Genomic DNA, 18,572 nt, shown 5'->3' on the forward strand with positions numbered 1-18,572 from the left:
GCCCTGCGATTGCCTGGCGACCAGTTCAGGGTGTACGCCGCATCCTGCCCCGTTGACAGCTGGGATAGGCTCCGGCACTAACTAACCTTTGTGGGCATAAGCGGCTAAGAAAATGGATGGATGGATATGAATGCCTTTTTGCTATCCACAGTCCCTCGCACACAAAAAGAAGTTTTAGTTTTTTTTTTTCCCATCAAACTGTTGAAAAGTGCAACACAGACGAAGGTGTGCTTGCATTTGAGAGTGGAAAATTTCCAAATTGTGACCTGGACGGATTATGAATGCGATTGTTTTGTTTTCTCGAGCGCATGTAAACACAGTGAGTGATCCTTTCCTTTCTGAGAATCACGTAACCCTGTTTACGGAGGCTCTCCGGTTTCTTTTTTTAGCCTTCCTCTACGACGAGACTCGCGACCCCCCCCCCCCCCCCCCGTCCTGGAGTCGTCCCTACGAAATTATTTATGAATTATGGTCTTGGAGTCGCGTCTCGTCTAATGGCTTTCATTCACAACCCTTGGGGGGGGGGGGGGGGGGGGCTTTAGCATGGCACTCTTTCTATCACAAAGAATGTTCAAAGCCGTTAAATCAAATGATTAATTTATTTCCATTATTGATTGATTTATTTGTTTGTGTGTTTATTTTTTTTATTCGTTCGCTCTCTGATTTATTTATTTATTTGCTCGTTCATTCATTCATCTTTATTATTATTTGTAATTATTTATTCATTCGTTTGTTTACTCATTTAGCGAGTCCGTACAATTAGTGGGACGGAAGAGGGGCAACACAAAAACACGGGTCGGGGTTTCCGGGTTTCAAGCGGACTGCAAAAAAAAACAGAAACCAGAAGGAGTCGAACTCGTTTCCCGTTGTGGGCCGGTACATGTCGGACCATTAAAATTATACCGCACTCTGCTATGAATAATCAAAATATCACGTCTTTCCTTTGTTTTGGTGTAAATAAAAAAAAAACGCGAGAACATTGGGAAAATGTTGACATTTATTAAACATTCATTTTACAAAACATTTTATGAAACACCTCGGATTATATTAGACAAATGTGTCATTTACTTTTATTATGGACATATATGTATTGCAACTGATCCTACTGATTGCACAAAGGCACAAAATTTTAATAAATAATTATCGGAAAATATCGTAATGCACTTTAAGATTAAACGAGATTTATAAAGAAATGAATTTTCAAATTATTTACACGTGTGCATATGAAATCTAAATGTAATCCCTGCCTACACTTTACAAACAAAACATACTGAAAATTTACGGAGTTGCATGAACAGTCGAAGTTCACCATCATTTTTTTGTCGTGAAATTGCTGGCTAACATTAAATAAAAAAAAAAATTTAATCACCGCAGTAAGGATTCATCTTCACAGAGCTGGTTTTTTTTTTTTGTTTTTTTAACGCAAACAACATTTTAAAAGTTTTATTCTAGTCCGGACTTGTTTTTGTTCCTCGTACTTGGCATATTTTTGGCCTGTACAAGTGCACGCTGTTGTCTTCTTCTCTGATCAAAACGGACGGATAATCCACCAATCGCGTCTTATTACAAACATTTATTCCGTGTCTTTTATGCATCCCCCCCCCCACACACACACACGCACACTTTTAAATGATCCCGCGGCCCCGATCGAACCTCCTCGCGGGCCATCTCCGGCCCGCGTGCCGTATTTTTGACACCCTTACGGTACTGACATTTTCAGTGTTTCCATAGAATTTCCATGATGATTTTATGTCCCTTTATGGATTGTTGTGACCATTTGGACATGGGGGGGGGGGGGCGGGGCCTGTCTTCATGGCTTGGCTGTATTCTACAGTGCATGTGTCTCCAGTATGTTAGTGATGCTACTGGAGGCCCGGCTCTGTTGGAATAACAACCAGGACCCACTGCGTCAGGACCAGGTCCCTCCGGCCACCCCTGCAATTATGCGCGAGTGCGTGTGTTTGCCTCCTTCACTCTGACTCCTGAGGTATGCGCTCATTACTTTTTGGTCGGGGCCCGAGCGTGGAACGCTTTGCAACACGATACGCTTATGAATTCGGTCCAAAAGTAGTTAAACGACGAATTGTTTTCAATTACGCTACGACCCTGGAAAGTGATTGAGTTATTTATGTGCCGCGTAATTGCGAGGGATGGGCTGTGGCGCTCCTGCGACCCCTTGTGAGGATAAGCGGTTCAGAAAATGCGTGTTTCTGAATATGAGAATTGTTTTAAGATAAGAGCTGAAAACGCCATGAGTCCTCCTTCACTGTAGAGGGCGCCGTCGTTCCATCCGCGGCTAATCGAGTTCTTTTGTAATAATAAATGCAGAATGTAGTTGGCCATCAAGCTATGCCTGCAAAATAACTTTATTATTAATATTATTGACACTAAATTGCCCCTAGGTGTGATGGTGAATGTTTTTTTGTTGTTGTTGTTGTTGTTGCTGCTATGTGCCCTGCGATTGGCTGGCAAACAGTTCAGGGGGGTCCCCGCCTCCTGCGCTATGACGGGTGGGATGGGATAGGGTCCGGCGCTCCCCTGACACTTGTGGGGATAAGCGGTGTTTCCGAATACAAGAATTGTTTTAAGATAAGAGCTGAAAACGCCATGAGTCCTCCATCACTGTAGAGGGCGCCGTCATTCCATCCGCGGCTAATCGGAGCAATATCGAGTTCTTTTGTAATAATGGCCATCAAGTTATGCCTGCAATAACTTTATTATGAATATAATTATTTTTATGTTATTACCGGCACAGTGGTGCATCTGCCTCACAGTTCTGAGGACCAGGGTTCAATCCCGGACCTGACTCTGTGGAGTTTGCATGTTCTCCCCAAGCCTTCGCGGGTTTCCTCCGGGCACTTGGGTTCATTGGAGACTCTAAATTGCCCCAAGGTGTGAATGTGAGTGCGACTGTTGTCTGTCTCCCTGTGCCCTGCGATTGGCCAGCGACCAGTTCAGGGTGTAGACTCCCTTTTGGCTGATATTTTTGAGGATAAGCGGCTTGAGCAATGCGTATACAAACAGTAAGTGAAGGGTACTTGTTGAAATACTTTTCTAGTGCTGAAAATTGAGGTACTTTTCAGAGGCTCTTCAGTGGACCTTTCCGATAGCGATTTTAAGCTCCGCCCCCTCGGCCACGTCCCACAAGCTTCCAAAACGGCGATTGAACGGAACATGTTTGAAGTCAATTCTCTATTGCGTATTCCAGATAATATTTTATATGTTTTTATATCTTTCTTTTCCCAAATGCACCAGACTTGTCCAAGAGAGTTCTACAGAGAGGTTCTCAACTATTTCACGCAAGGATATGTACACGGAATTGAGATTTTAGACGGAGCAGGGACGCGATGTCAGAGTTGCAGCGAAACGTTGGCAATCGATGCAAAAAAAGTTTGACGGCTCACAAAGCTCATCTTGAAATCCAGCAAATACTTCGACCTCGCTTATCTTTCAATATCCAGCCTTGTGTTTGTTGATATCGTCCACGTTTAGTTGTACGTGCGCTCTTCCGCTAGCCGCCGAATCCATCGTGGACCCTTGGTCAAATGTGTTTTAGGCTTTGGAAAATGAATCAAGCGGCCCCCTGTCACGAACGAGGCTCGAGGGCGGACCCAAATGCACGACTCAAGAGGCGAGCAGGCACCGCAAAGGAGACCTTTATTTGTTCCGAGGTCGGTTACCAGCAAGTCAGTCCACACGAACGGAAGTCCTCGTGGCGGCAGGCTTACAAGGGTGGTCAGGGGACAGGCGAGGGTCGGTACACGGAAGGTGGACGTCAGGTAAACGGGAGTGCGGGAACGAGGCATCAAAGGCAACGATCTGGCGGAGGACTAGCCCTCCCCCGGGTCCTATATGTACTGAGTGTCATTCGGGTTGATGAGGTGCAGGTGTGTGAGTGCTGACTGCCTGGCTGGGCGCCAGGCGCATGACGCCCCCTTGTAACCGAGCAGTTTTAATCAGAACTGCACCTTCCCCAAGCGCATCTGAGGGCCATTTTCTCCGTAACATGAACTTTTCCAAGCGCCTGCTACTAACAACCAGCATTGCTTGTGGGACAATATGGCGGCAGGGGCGTGTCAAGACAATGCGGCTATCTGATTGGCTATTATTGTACGAGTGATTGACAGGTGGGAAAAGTCCCATTAAAACTGAATGTCCATTGTGCTACCTTGATTTATGAATTGAAATCATTCCATAACTCATCTCCAAATCATCACATCGGCCCGTTGGTCCGCATGTGAGCGTCTGGTCGAGGGTTTTGGACTAGTTTTACTTTTACTTTGGTGTCCCGTTCAATAGAAGAAGACATTCTTTTACTTGAAGCCCGTCGGTGCGGTGCGCCAAGGACAAAGGCTGGAGAACGGCGCGGTGGATGGGGCGGAGATCGCGGGGGGGGGGGGGGGTTAAATAAATCTGCCCTTGTCCAAATACGTTTGGACCATCCAAAACTAAATGGAAGTGAACTCGTTGACATGAACGTCCCTGCATAACCGCGCCTCCGATCTCCTCGAAGGCCTCCGATCGTGTAAATAGAATTTACATACAAATCAAAGAAAACGGCTTCCGTCGTACGCGGGGGTCGGCTCGCCCTTGGTCGGCGCCGACGGAGGCTTTGAAAGGTAAATAGCGGATTCGGTACGAAAATGTGGTCGTGCCCCCCCCCCCGAGGCTGCTGCGCTAATCAGTTAGCATAGACTCCAACGTGGCCCAACGTGGAGTTTAGCTCACGTGATTAAATGAACAACTAACTGGCTTACGGGCGATATTTTTGAATGCGATATGAAATGGAATGAAAACGGAATAAAGCGTGTAAATCACGCGGGTGGCTGAAAACTACTTCCCGTCGCTCTGTGGGCAAATTCCACCCAGGAAGGCCGAAATTCGAAGCCCGGAACTCCGAACTGCGAGGCAGACATGCTAACCGCTAGGCGGGTGTGCGAGCTGTATCGTGGAGCAGAGTCATTATCCAAGCCGCTTATCCTCACAAGGGTCACGGGAAAGCCAGAGCCTATCTCAGCTAGCAGACTCCACCCTGAACTGGTCGCCGGTCGGTCGCAGGGCAGATGTCGACACCGTCACTGAGCGGGAATCGATCCCACGCTGCCCCGCACCAAAGGCATGTCAGACGTGTGTACCGCTACGCCATCAGTGACTCAAAAATATTGATCCATCCATCCGTTTTCTTCGCCGCTTATCCTCATGAGGGTCACGGGGAGTGCCGGAGCCTATCCCAGCTGTCAATGGGCAGGAGTCGGCGTATATCCTGAACTGGTCGCCGGGCAAATCGAGACAAACAGCTTCACGACCAATCACACCTAGGGTCAATTTAGACTGCCCAATGGATGAATATTCACCGCTTATCCTCACTCGAGTCACGGAGAGTGCTGGAGCCTATCCCAGCTGTCAACAGGCAGGAGGCAGGGGATACCCTGAACCGGTCGCCAGCCAATCGCAGGGCACATGGAGACAAACAGCCGCACTCGCAATCACACCTAGGGGCAATTTAGAGTCTCCAATTGACGTTGCGTGTTTTTTGGGATGTGGGTGGAAACCGGAGTGCCCACCCGGAGAAAAGCCACACGCAGACACAGGGAAAACATGCAAACTCCACACGGGCGAGTCCGGGATCGAACCCGGGACCTCAGAACTGTGAGGCGGCACGCTGGTAAAATCTATTTAAAGATGGAAATGATTGAAAAGTTAACACAGTTCAGGCGGCCAGCTGAGCGGGGGAAATATTAAACGCCCGTTGAAATATCTCCCGCTCAGCGGGAAGTTAATATTGACATTAAACCATTTTTTTTGGGGGGGGGCTTCACGGCGCCCACTCGTGAGCTCCCCACGTAGACTTGATTCAACTTTTCAGAGCCCTCCAGATGTCTCCCTCGTTTTTCATCAAGTCTCCAATGACGCGATCGTAGTTGAAGGGGGGGAAAAAGTGCGAAGGCGACATTTTTCCTTGCATATCCTTTTCTTGTATGATGCCACAATTCTGGTCTCGCCCCTGCACCGTCGCGGTCCCGGCCGGGCTGGCCTCGCCGCGGATATTTGAGAGTTGCTCTCCAGCGCCGCTCGAACAAGGAGAGCAGTACGTGCCGGTACTTTGCGGCGAGGTGCACGTTCCTGATGACACTCGGGAGCCACTCGGGTGGCGGATGAAATGCTTTTTAAAAATATGGAAATGCTCGACGTTGTTACTGTTTTGAGCGCTTTTCTAGATGACTTCTTTGCGTAATCGTTATTATGCACAGCTGTAAAATGTTTGATCGGAAAAAATATGTATTTTGTCCTCGGTAAAGCAGAAGTAGACATGGTTGAGGAAAAAAATTTGTCACGATAGTATTACCATCTATTCATTTTCTTCACCGCTTATCCTCACAAGGGTCACGGGGAGTGCCAGAGCCTATCCCAGTTGTCAACGGGCAGGAGGCCATGTCACACCCTGAACTGGTTGCCAGCCAATCGCAGGGCACATTGAGACAAACAGACGCACTCACAATCACACCAAGGGGCAATTTAGAGTGCATATTCACCGCTTATCCTCACTTGGGTCACGGGGAGTGCCAGAGCCTATCCCAGCTGTCAACGGGCGGGAGGCGGGGCACACCCTGAACTGGTCGCCAGCCAATCGCAGGGCACATTGAGACAAACAGACGCACTCACAATCACACCGAGGGGCAATTTAGAGTGCATATTCACCGCTTATCCTCACAAGGGTCATGGGGAGTGCCAGAGCCTATCCCAGTTGTCAACGGGCAGGAGGCCATGTCACACCCTGAACTGGTTGCCAGCCAATCGCAGGGCACATTGAGACAAACAGACGCACTCACAATCACACCGAGGGGCAATTTAGAGTGCATATTCACCGCTTATCCTCACTTGGGTCACGGGGAGTGCCAGACCCTATCCCAGCTGTCAACGGGCGGGAGGCGGGGCACACCCTGAACTGGTCGCCAGCCAATCGCAGGGCACATTGAGACAAACAGACGCACTCACAATCACACCTAGGGGCAATTTAGAGTGTCCAATGAGTGCATATTCACCGCTTATCCTCACTTGGGTCACGGGGAGTGCCAGAGCCTATCCCAGCTGTCAACGGGCGGGAGGCGGGGCACACCCTGAACTGGTCGCCAGCCAATCGCAGGGCACATGGAGACAGGCAACCAATCGCACTGACAGTCACACCTTGGGGCAATTTATTGTCCAATTAATGTTGCATGTTTTTGGGATGTGGGAGGAAATCCGGAGTGCCCACCCGGAGAAAACCCACGCAGGCACGGGGAGAACGTGCAAACTCCACACGGGTGAGGCCGGGATCGAACCTGGGTCCTCAGAACTGTGAGGCTAACGCTTTACCAGTCGCGCCACTGTTCCATCTAATATTACCATGCTGGATGTTTAATTGTTATAGCTTATATTTTGGCATTTATTTCTGCTGGAAAATAAGCAATAATAATAATAATAATGCATATATGAGAGTAAATAAACGCCGCCGGACATTTGAAAATAAAACTCAAGTCGCAATGTCGCAGTAGGGCGACACGGTGGAGCAGCTGGTCAAGCATTTTCCTCACAGTTCTGAGGACCCGGGTTCGATCCTGGCCACGCCTGTGTGGAGTCTGTGTGTTCTCCCTGTAGCTGCGTGGCTTTTCTCCGGGTAGGTCCTCCGGTTTCCTCCCACATCCCCAAAACATGCAACATTACCGTAATTTCCGGCCTATATGACGGGACTTTTTTCACACGCTTTCAACCCTGCGGTTGATTTGTGCATTTTTTCAAACGACCGCAAGGGGGCACTCTAGCAGAAAAGGTCAGGGAGACTGGTAGAGGAAGTGACTTTTACCAGTGTTTTTGTTTTTTTTTTTTTAACCGGCCCTGTTAGCACCACGCTAGCGTTAGCGCCACAATAGCGTTAGCGTGTTGCTGCTGTGTTACTGCCACGTCTCATTGATTTAGGTGTGTTTTTTTTTTCCTGTTAGTGCTGTGCCACCGTGTTGCTACTGTGTAGCTGCCACGGCTGTTTTTTTTTTTGTTTTGTTTTTTTTTTGGGGGGGGGGGGGGTTTACCAGCCCTGTTCGTGCTACCGTGTTGTTGCTATGTTAAGCTAAGATAAGGTACGAAAACTTTGAAAACTCTTTCTGTGTCCCGTCTTTCTTTGTAAGTATCTCGTGTTTCAATGTGGGCACTTGCGGCTTATACACAGGTGCGGCTTATGTATGTACCCAATGGTATTTCCTTTACAAATTATTGACAGGTGCGCTCTGTAGGTCGGAAATTACGGTAAGTGAACACTCTAAATTGCCCCTAGGTGTGATTGTGAGTTTGTCTCAATGTGCCCCGCGACCAGTTCCGGGTGTACCCCGCCTCCCGCCTGTGGAAAACTGGGATAGGTACCAGCCCTCCCCACGTCCCTCGTGGGGATAATCGGATAAGAAAATGGATGGACGGATTGATGGATGTCCCGTTCCCGCTGTGTCATTATGAATTATTCAGCGGTCAAACATAATCTTTGTCCGCCGAACGGTCTGTTTACTGTTTACAGTGACCGGCGCGGCGTTGATCAACGGGCAGTTTAGCAGATTTGCAAACACGCGCGCGGCGTACGCGGGCGTCGCTATTTGCGGATCGGCGAGCGCCGGACGGGGGCTCTAAAAACGTAATGAGAGGGATCAGTTCACTCGCGCTCATCACAGTGTGCCGTCCAAAATGTCAAAGCTCTCAGCGAGATGAGAAATGCCGGTGGAAAAAAAAAAAAAAAAAAGACGAGGGAGATGGGAGGAAAAGACGGAGGGATGCGGTGGTGGGAGGGAAAAGACAAAAGCCAACGAATGTTCTTTGCAAGCCTTGATTCAGTTTCATATTTTTTGGGACGTTGTGTGGACGGTTTGGCGCAAAATGTAACAAATGATGATTTCAAAAGCTCGAATGGCAAATAAGTAACCATCGTGACAACGCGCCATTACCGGAATCGTGCTAGCAAGGGACGATAATGCTCCGTCGTGGCATTTTCAATTACGATTAAAAGAAAAATTGGTCCAAATTAACTGAAAAAAAATCATAATCTTGTTAGTGTAATGAAATTAACTGTTTTGATCCGGTCACATTTTGAAGGCCGCCGCGTAGGTTTGTCGTCGTGGCGGACGACGACGGCGGCTGTGGCGTTACGGCCTCTTTCGCTAAAATGTCGACACGCGACAAATTCAAGCGGTTCGTCAGACCGAAATCAAATAAAATCAGCGTGTATGTGATGAGGAGTGAGAATCAGATGTATTAATAAACAGTAATACGATAATTTACGGGACTATAAGCCTGCGCCTTATACAATGATGCGGACAATTTGTGCATTTTTTGTAACGGCCACAAGGGGCGCTCGAGCGGAAAAGGTAAGCGTGAGACAGGTGGAATATTTGTGTTGAGGAAAAAGCTTTCAGAAGTAATCAAACCGGGGATCCTGAACTGTGATTTTTACCGGCATGTTTTTTTTTTTTTTTTTTTTTTTTTTAACCGGCCCTGTTAGCGCTGTGCTAGCATGATACTGCTGTGTTACTGCCACGTGATTTTTACCGGTATGTTTTCTGTTTTGTTTTGTTTTTTTTAACCCAGCCCTGTTATTACTATGTTACTACCGTGTTACTACCGTATTGCTGCCGCGTCACAGGCACTGTTTGGAAAGAAAAGCTAAGGTATATGATTAAAACTTTGTTTCTGTGTACCGTCTTTCTTTGTAAATGCCTCATGTTACAATGTGGGCACATGGGGCTTATACACAGGTGCACCTTATGTATGTACAAATATGTTTTTTTTTCCTTGAGTGAGGCTTATAATAAGGTGCGGCTTATAATCCAGAAATGACGGTACACATGTTGAGGTTTATTGTGAGAAATGATTGGTAGTCTGCATTTTTTTATCTGGACTGACACTTTTCCTTCTTTCTACCTGCATAAAACTTTATACATTTCCTTTCAAACAATTTTAAAATTCTTTTTTTAATTCTCCTTTGCTGGAAACCAACCTTGAAAATGTTTAGTCTTTGTTCACGCCCACTTGTTCAAGAATTTTGAGGTGATTCTTTAAAAAAAAAAAAAAAAAATCAATTATCTGTCCTGGAGGTCTCCCTGAGAGAACGGGTGACAAGCTCGGTGTCGAGCTGCTGCTCCTCCGCATTGAGAGGAGCCAAATGAAGTGGCTGGGGCATCTGATCCGGATGCCTCCCGGACACCTCCCTGGTGAGGTGATCCGGGCACGTCCCACCGGAAAGAGACCCCGAGGACGACCCAGGACACACTGGAGAGACTATGTCTCTCGGCTGGACTGGGAACGCCCCGGGATCCCTCCGGAACAGCTGGAAGAAGTGGCTGGGGAAAGGGAAGTCTAGGTATCCCTGCTGAAGCTACTTCCCCCACGACCCGACTCTTCTCGCAGTCTGTCTCGGTCTCTGTCCTGGAGGTCTCCCTTAGCGATTGGGTGAGAACCTCAGTCATCCGGGAGGGGCTCAGTGTCGAGCCGCTCCTCTTCCGCATTGAGAGGAGCCAGATGAGATGGCTGAGGCATCTGATTTGGATGCCTCCCGGAGGCCTCCCTGGTGAGGTGTTCCGGGCACGCCCCACCGGAAAGAGACCCCGAGGACGACCCAGGACACACTGGAGAGACTACGTCTCTCGGCTGGACTGGGAACGCCCCGGGATCCCTCCGGAACAGCTGGAAGAAGTGGCTGGGGAAAGGGACGTCTGGGTATCCCTGCTGATGCTACTTCCTCCACGACCTGACCCTTCTCGCGGTCTGTCTGTCCTGGAGCTCTCCCTTAGAGATCATCCGGGAGGAGCTCAGTGTTGAGCTGTTGCTCCTCCGCATTGAGAGGAACCCAATGAGGTGGCTGGGGCATCTGATCCGGATGCCTCCCGGACGCCTCCCTGGTGAGGATTTCTGAGCACGTCCCACCGGAAAGTGACCCTGAAGATGACTCGCTGGAGAGACCTTGTCTCTCGGCTGGCTTGGTAACGCCCCGGGATCCCTCCGGAAGAGCTGGAAGAAGTGGCCGGGGAAAGGGAAGTCCGGGTATCCCTGCTGAAGCTACTTTCCCCGCGACCCGACCCAGAGAAGCGGTAGAAAACGGACTACAGTTTTAGCGGAGGCTCCACAGTCGCTAGGGTAGATTCGCAGGGGGATGTTTTTAAATGTGGAAATCCTCGGGAGAAGCCTTGCAGGGATTCTTGAGAGAAACAAAATGTTCTGAGTGACTAAGACAGCTTTGTCAGGACCGGCCGAATATGATTTGGGAGTCATATTTCGAACGTCTTTACTATTTATACTCACCGCAACGTCTTGGAAGCGGCTCCGTCTCGAGTCTTCTCCCGCTAGTTCGCGGCGCTTTGATCAGATTTCGATGTCCCACTGAGATGCACTTAGACTAAAAGGTTGTAATAATGCGGCGCGATAAGCGGAAGAGATAAAAGTGGATAGCGCGCAGGGGGCGGGCGACCCGTCCCGTGGCGGGAACGTGCGACATCTGACGGCGGCGTTTAGCGACGTTTTTTGGGGGGCGGCGGGGGGTGGGGGTGATGACGGCGAAATTCTCCGGGCGCAGTGAATTTGCCTTGGAAACCGGACCTCAAAGGAAATCAACTCCCCTTCAGTTGTTCCGCCGCTTGGCGCCACCAAACTGCGCCTTAAACCGGGTTCCGGTTTTCGAATAGTTAGGGCGCTTGGTCGGCGGTGCGGCGGTCCGATTTGAAATGCATGCCGAAGGTGAGCGACGGGAAAGGTTCTGCCTTCTTCCGTGTCCGGCGGCCATGTTGTTGGGGAGTGTCCAAACATGGACTTGACGTTCTGTTCAGGCAGCTCTGTCAGACTGCTTGAGGGGATTCAGTCCAATGTTTGTTTGTTTGTTGGGTTTCGAACTCCTCACGCAAATGTGTGCTTTTGTGGCTCAGGTGTCAAACTCAAGGCCCGGGGGCCCGATCCGGCCCGCTACATGATTTTGAGTGGCCCGCGAAGGCGAATCACGTGTGTAAACTTCTGTGATTCTTGTTAAAAATCCGTACAAAAATTTCAAATTGTCAGAACATAAATGATAACAGCTGGTAAAGCGTCGGCTTCACCGTTCTGAGGACCCGGGTTCGATTCCGGACCCCGCCCTGTGTGGAGTTTGCACGTTCTCCCCCGTGCCTAAGTGGGTTTTCTCCCGGACTCCGGTTTCCTCCCACATCCCCAAAACATGCAACACTAATTGGACTAATTGATCTTCACTGTTGGCAACTAGTGTAAAAGTGGTGGAGACCATATTTCTATATTTAAAAGCACAAATTATCCAATTTGAAAGTTTGAAGTGAAGGAATTGGAAGTGCGAGTGGAAGACAAAGAAATCTGCTTGTGAGCGCGGCTATTTGTCTCTATGCGCCGGCGATCGGTTCAGAGTGTACCCCGCCTCCTGCCCGTTGACAGCTGGGATAGGCTCCACCAATCCCCGTGACCCCTTTGAGGATAAGCGGCGAAGAAAATGGATGGATGGATGGATGGATGGATGATAACATGGAGACATTGCATTTTTGACTTACCAAACCTCAACAAGAGTTGAAAAACACATTCACCTTGACTTCTGATTCCAAAACTGGTTCATAAATTAATTCCATGTGTAAATATGATATTTTTATGGTTTCTGTCCTAACGGCCCACTGAGGGAAAACTAACTACGATTTGGCCCACGACAAAAATGAGTTTGACAACCCCCGTTTTGTGGATTTTTGTTCAACTTTCTTCCGGCTGTCTGGTTCAAATTAGATAATCACTTGAACCTTTTTACAAAGATGGAAAGATTGCCAAAAATATGTACATGGTGCATGACCAGTGAAATCCATTATTGCTATTATTGTTTGTTTTATAGGGCCAATATATTTGTCGCTGCGCCAACCGCACAAAAAATGTGATTTTTCTTGCCTGCATTTTCCGTTTTGACAGCGCACGAATCAAATTGATCACATGTCCAGAAAAGCAAATCATAACTAATCCTCATGTGAATTATTGTCGACGTGCCTCCCCAGCGTGTCGCCGTTCGACCGTCGCGCGCGGTCCTTTTGCGGCTTGCCGGGCGGCGTCAAAGTCGCGCGCAGACACGAGACGGATTATGAAAAAGTTCAGCTCGGGGCTGGGAAACGTTGAATGTTTATTTTTGACGGAAACGAGGGCATCTGTTTGTCTCCTTTTCCCAGGATGCTTTGCTGCAGCTGGCGGCCGTCGTCGACGTGCGCTCGCTGCGGGCGGCCCTCCGAGACGGCGCACGGACGCTGTTGCCTGACGCGGTATTGACACACACCCGCACATCGACGATATTCCCTTCACATAAACGATCATTAGTTTCCGAATAGTCCGAGCGGTGGGGTTGGTGACCCCGCCTTAAACGGACGGAGAGCCTCTCGTTGCGGTAAACGCCGGTTTGTCCCGAGGGATGAGTTCATATCTACCCACAATAGCGAAAAATGTGCAAAAATGGAAGACCTGATGAAGAAAAAAAAATAGATTCAGTACAACCTCGGTTCTCGGCCACAAACCGTTCGAGAAGTGATTTGTTCGAATACCAAATCGATGTTTCCCATTACAATTAGTGGAAAAGGAAATAATCCGTTCCAAGCCTAAAAAAATGGGGCTTTTAAAAGCATTTTTTTTAGCTTTTCCCGACAATAAACTGCATAGTAGAAATACAGGTTTAGTTTAAATACTTTGAATAACGAAATAATTGAAAAATGCAGAAATGCTAATAGAAAAGAGCATTATTAAAGTCCCGAGGGATGAGTTCATATCCACCCACAATAGGTAAAAATGTGCGATAATGAAAGACCTGATTAAAAAAAAAAAAAAATAGGTACAGTACAACCTCGGTTCTCGACCACAAACCGTTCGAGAAGTGATTTATTGGAATACCAAATCGATGTTTCCCATTACAATTAATGGAAAACGAAATAATCCGTTCCAAGCCTAAAAAAATGGGGCTTTTAAAAGCATTTTTTTTTTTTAGATTTCCCGACAATAAACTGCATAGTAGAAATACAGGTTTAGTTTAAATACTTTGAATAACGAAATAATTGAAAAATGCAGAAATGCTAATAGAAAAGAGCATTATTAAAGTCCCGAGGGATGAGTTCATATCCACCCACAATAGGTAAAAATGTGCGATAATGAAAGACCTGATTAAAAAAAAAAAAAATAGGTACAGTACAACCTCGGTTCTCGACCACAAACCATTCGAGAAGTGATTTGTTCGAATACCAAATCGATGTTTCCCATTACAATTAGTGGAAAACGAAATAATCCGTTCCAAGCCTAAAACAATTGGGCTTTTAAAAGCATTTTTTTTTTTTAGCTTTTCCCGACAATAAACTGCATAGTAGAAATACATGTATAGTTTAAATACTTTGTATAGTGTAATAATTCATGAAATATATTTATTTTTTGGTTAAAATGTATGCTTTTTCTTAATTAGCAAAAGTGCTTTACTTTAAATAAGCAATAATGAGGGGTGGGGGAGCAAAGAAAATGTATTTTTTCCATTGTTACAAAAATTAACATACAAAAACATTAACTCATAACTGAAAATTTGCATTCGAAATCCGATTTGTTCGAGAACGGGGACGTTCAAGAACCGAGTATTCACTGTATACATTTATACTTTCAAAATATCATCTGGTGGGCCATTTGCGGCCCGCGGCCCGCCACTTGGAGACCCCTGATTAAACGCTACGTTCACCCAAACCAAATATAATTTCATCGACTGAAATTCTGCTATTTTAATGCTACAATAATACGGTTTTATCCTCTGTACACTGCAGGAACATCTATTAGCGACCGTATACAGTAGGACTTTATTGGGGACTGTTTTTCGACCACGTGACTACATCCGGGGCAGGCGGCCATGTTGGATGGGACCGGAGTAACACAAATGTCCGTACGACTGTTAAAAGTGACGCACGATGGCTAAAAAGACTTTGGAAAGTTAGCGGTGCTCGTTCGATGTGGTTTCGAGAAACCGTTACGACAACAAGTGCAATTTGATCGACAATATCGACCCGCGTGCCTTGAAGAAAGACAAATGGAGCTAGAATTTCGAACTGTGGGCGTCGGTAACCTATCCAGACATCGTCGACTATCTCCTCTTCTCGACAAGCGCTAATACCGTGAACCAACTGAAGATCTTTAGGCCTACAACTAATTCATCAATGCTTGGGTTCGTCATGCGGCGTTACCCATTGTAAGCGACCCGTGTCTCCACACTGCTAAGGTTAGCGTACCGCGCAATGCAATTTAAATATGCACCGCGTGATTACAGTCAGCGTTGTGTTAAATTATGTTGATTATACCAACGAAAGAGATGTAGATTATTATTTTCATTTTTGTTACCGAGAGGGAGTGAGAGAGCGGTTCGACCGGGACAAGTCCCAAGCGGACCCCGCACCTTTCTCTCCACTTCCACGGCTACATTTTTAACTCACGAAAAACAGCTAGCGATGCGCTCACTCGTTTTTGCAAACTTATTGTAATAAAACAGGAAATACAGATTTTGGAGACATGCATTGCATCCACACGCGAGTATTATGTAGGCCCTTAGCCCGAAAGAATACTTAGTTAGTTATTGCTAAGTAGGTGTGAAATTGTGTGGGAACGCGGCCATGTTGGATGGGTTGGATGTTCACGAGTTACACAAACGTTCGTACGACTGTTAAAAAAGGTATCCAATACTTCCCGAGAACAAAATGCTCCGAGCAAACTCCAGCGTAAGGGAATGACTCGGCCGCTAGATCGGCTAAGCTAATACGAGACAGCCGTTTGGTTGCTAACTGCTCCGTTTTTCTCGCGCCGGTTCTCGCTTTTACCCGCTTTCGTTTGAGATACCGATAACGTGGCGCGACCAGGCGAACACTGCTCGTAAATTTGTGCGCGCGTTTGATTCCAGGAGTGCGTATGCGCGTACACGCTGGAGGGAAACTCGAGGCTGCTGTCGGACGATCCGCCGCATGAGCTGCCGCAGGAGGGCAAGATCAGGTGCGTCTTCGGAGTTTTTTTTTTTTTTTTTTTCTGTGCGGGTGTTTGCACGACGCCGCAGATGTTTGCTTGGAGTTGATGACTGCTGTGCGCTGATTTGCGGCGGCTTTTGTCAAGGGAGGGGGGAGGGGGGGGGGCGCCCTGCGGGGCGTCGCAATAAGGGGGAGGGACGATCGCGGGCCGCTTTCGCGCTCAGTCACGTCCCACGCTGGCCTCGCTTCATACCGCTCGGCCTGCCATGACAACCTCTGGGCGTTCCCCTTTTTTCCCCCCTCTCGGCAACCGCAGCCCCCAGCGCCCCCCCCCCTCCGAAAACCCGTGAGACACATTAAGATTCAATATCGCCGTAAGGTGCCTTTGAGGTTCCACTGTTTCGCCACCAGCAAAAAAAAAAAAAAATGATTGTCACATTTCTGATAATGAATCCTGTTGAAAAAAAAAAGATATTTGCCAAGTTTCCACATTTTTTTTGCACAGAAATAGACGCAAAGAGCAAAACTTTGCTGACAGGTTGGATATTTTTGGTTTATGTTAGCATTTCAGATGGAGATCCTTGGACCGGTGTGACGGTTTGAGCGCTCCCCCGTGCTGGAAAGTCCCCTTTGAAATTAATGCGCATGCGCGTTGAATTTTTTTTTTTCATTTTTCTTCTTTTTCCACATCCCTGCCAGTCCGAAACTTCCCCCATCCATGCTGTCTTCTTTCATTCGCTGTGTTCGGTTTTCTGAGACGTCCGTAGCGAAATGCGCGCCGGAGCAGCATGGAAGGGGAAGTTTCAGACTGGCACGGAGGCGGAAAAAGTAGATAAAATTCCGAAAATTCAATAAATTCTACACGCACGCACATTAATCCCAAGGGGACTTTTCAGCACGGGGGAGCGCTCGGGATTGAACAGAGTCTGTGACGGTCTGAACGATCCCCGTGCTGAAAAATCTCCTTACGATTAATCCGCCAGCGCGTATATTTTGTAAACTTCCGGCCAGTCTGAAACATCCCCATCCGCGCTTCAACGTATGCCATTCGACAACTTTTGATTAACTTTTGTTTTAATGTGAGGAAATAACGTGTGTTAGCTCCCTCTACGCAGAAGAAGGGGAACTATGAGACCGGGGGATTTCCCAGTACACGTCGGATATGTACCCAGAGTTCCCCTCTTAGTAACGCATGCGCATTCATCACAAGGAGATTTTTCAGCACGGGGGATCGTTCAGACCGTCACACCGGCCCCGCCTGTGTGGAGAGTTTGGATGTTCTCCCTGTGCCTGTGTGGCTTTTCCCCGGGTACTATCACCCCCCCCCCCCAAAAAAAAAAACTTGCAACATCAATCGGACACTCTAAATTGCCCCAAGGTGTGATTGTGAGTGCGGCTGTTTGTCTCGGATGTGCCCTGCGATTGGCCGGCGACCGCTTCAGGGTGTACCCCACTTCCTGCTTGATGACAGCTGGGATTGTCTCCAGCACTCCTCGTGACCCTCGTGAGGATAAGCGGCTAAGAAAATGGATGGATAGATGTTAGCATTTCATAATAACATACAACTAACTGTCCACTGTGTATCAATACATATTTTTGGACTTACCGGAGGGATTTTTAGTCAATCGATATTTCATTATGTCAGAGTGGACATGCTCAGCTTGAAAGCATTCCCGAGGAACTTCTGCAAATTTATTAAAAAATATATTTCATACCACGCACAGTAATCAATGTACACGCAACCTGATTTTTTTTTTTTTTTTTTACATTTTAGATCCTTCATGCTTTATTTTACAACATCTTGGCTGACACGTATATTGCAAGTAATATTTTAAGAATCGATATACAAACGATGGTTATTAACAAAATTGAGATGAACTCGACACTTTGCAGAAGGACATTATCGACCCAATTTCCTCAATCAATCATCATTTTTATTTTTTTGGCAGCGCTTACCTCTAATCACCAAGTTATATCATAATAGTAATGATAATAATGATAACAACCAAGATCCTGACCTGTTTAAATTGTTTTTTTTTTAAACAACCGAAATACATTTCATTTTCCCCGACTGATCGAAAAGCACTCGACTCCGGCGCGCTTTCCCACTGAATATTGATCACGCCGTGCCGTTATCGTCTGTTAATCGTACATCAAACGACGTACCACATACTTTATTTTTGACCTGAGGTTGTTCACTCCTCACGCGCGCGTCGATCGGCGCGTAACGTAAACGCGTCTGCCATCGCCACATGACACGCTAACGCTACGTGACAATTCCGATTACTTTAATAACAAGTGCGTCACGTGCGCTTGAATTATGTCTGTGCAATTATTCCTAATGAATCTGACAATCTACTTTTAATATGAATTTAATGTCGTTAGCGCCACCCCTGATGTGGTTAATTTTAGACATGATCAAGTCTTCACCCCCACTTAGAAAGAAAACTCACAGGTCACAACGTTGCGTGTGTTTGCGCTCGTCTCCAGGTATTATCCAGTACCCTGCTGCCGTATCGCATCTACTGTCCGTTTCATCCATTTTCTTTGCCGCTTATCCTCACGAGGGTC

General features: G+C 47.3%; 1 protein-coding gene across 1 annotated transcript in view; it reads left to right on the forward strand.

The window, feature by feature from the left end:
• Window positions 1-18,572, forward strand: part of LOC133505336 (cGMP-dependent 3',5'-cyclic phosphodiesterase) — a 226,257-nt gene that overhangs the window by 163,440 nt on the left and 44,245 nt on the right. Inside the window, exons 4-5 of the mRNA XM_061828498.1 lie at window positions 13,206-13,295; window positions 15,941-16,029. Of these exons, the coding sequence (XP_061684482.1) occupies window positions 13,206-13,295; window positions 15,941-16,029 (179 nt within the window). The remainder of the gene's footprint in view (window positions 1-13,205; window positions 13,296-15,940; window positions 16,030-18,572) is intronic.

The sequence above is a fragment of the Syngnathoides biaculeatus genome, chromosome 8 (genome assembly GCF_019802595.1).
Source record: "Syngnathoides biaculeatus isolate LvHL_M chromosome 8, ASM1980259v1, whole genome shotgun sequence".
Taxonomy (NCBI): domain Eukaryota; kingdom Metazoa; phylum Chordata; class Actinopteri; order Syngnathiformes; family Syngnathidae; genus Syngnathoides; species Syngnathoides biaculeatus.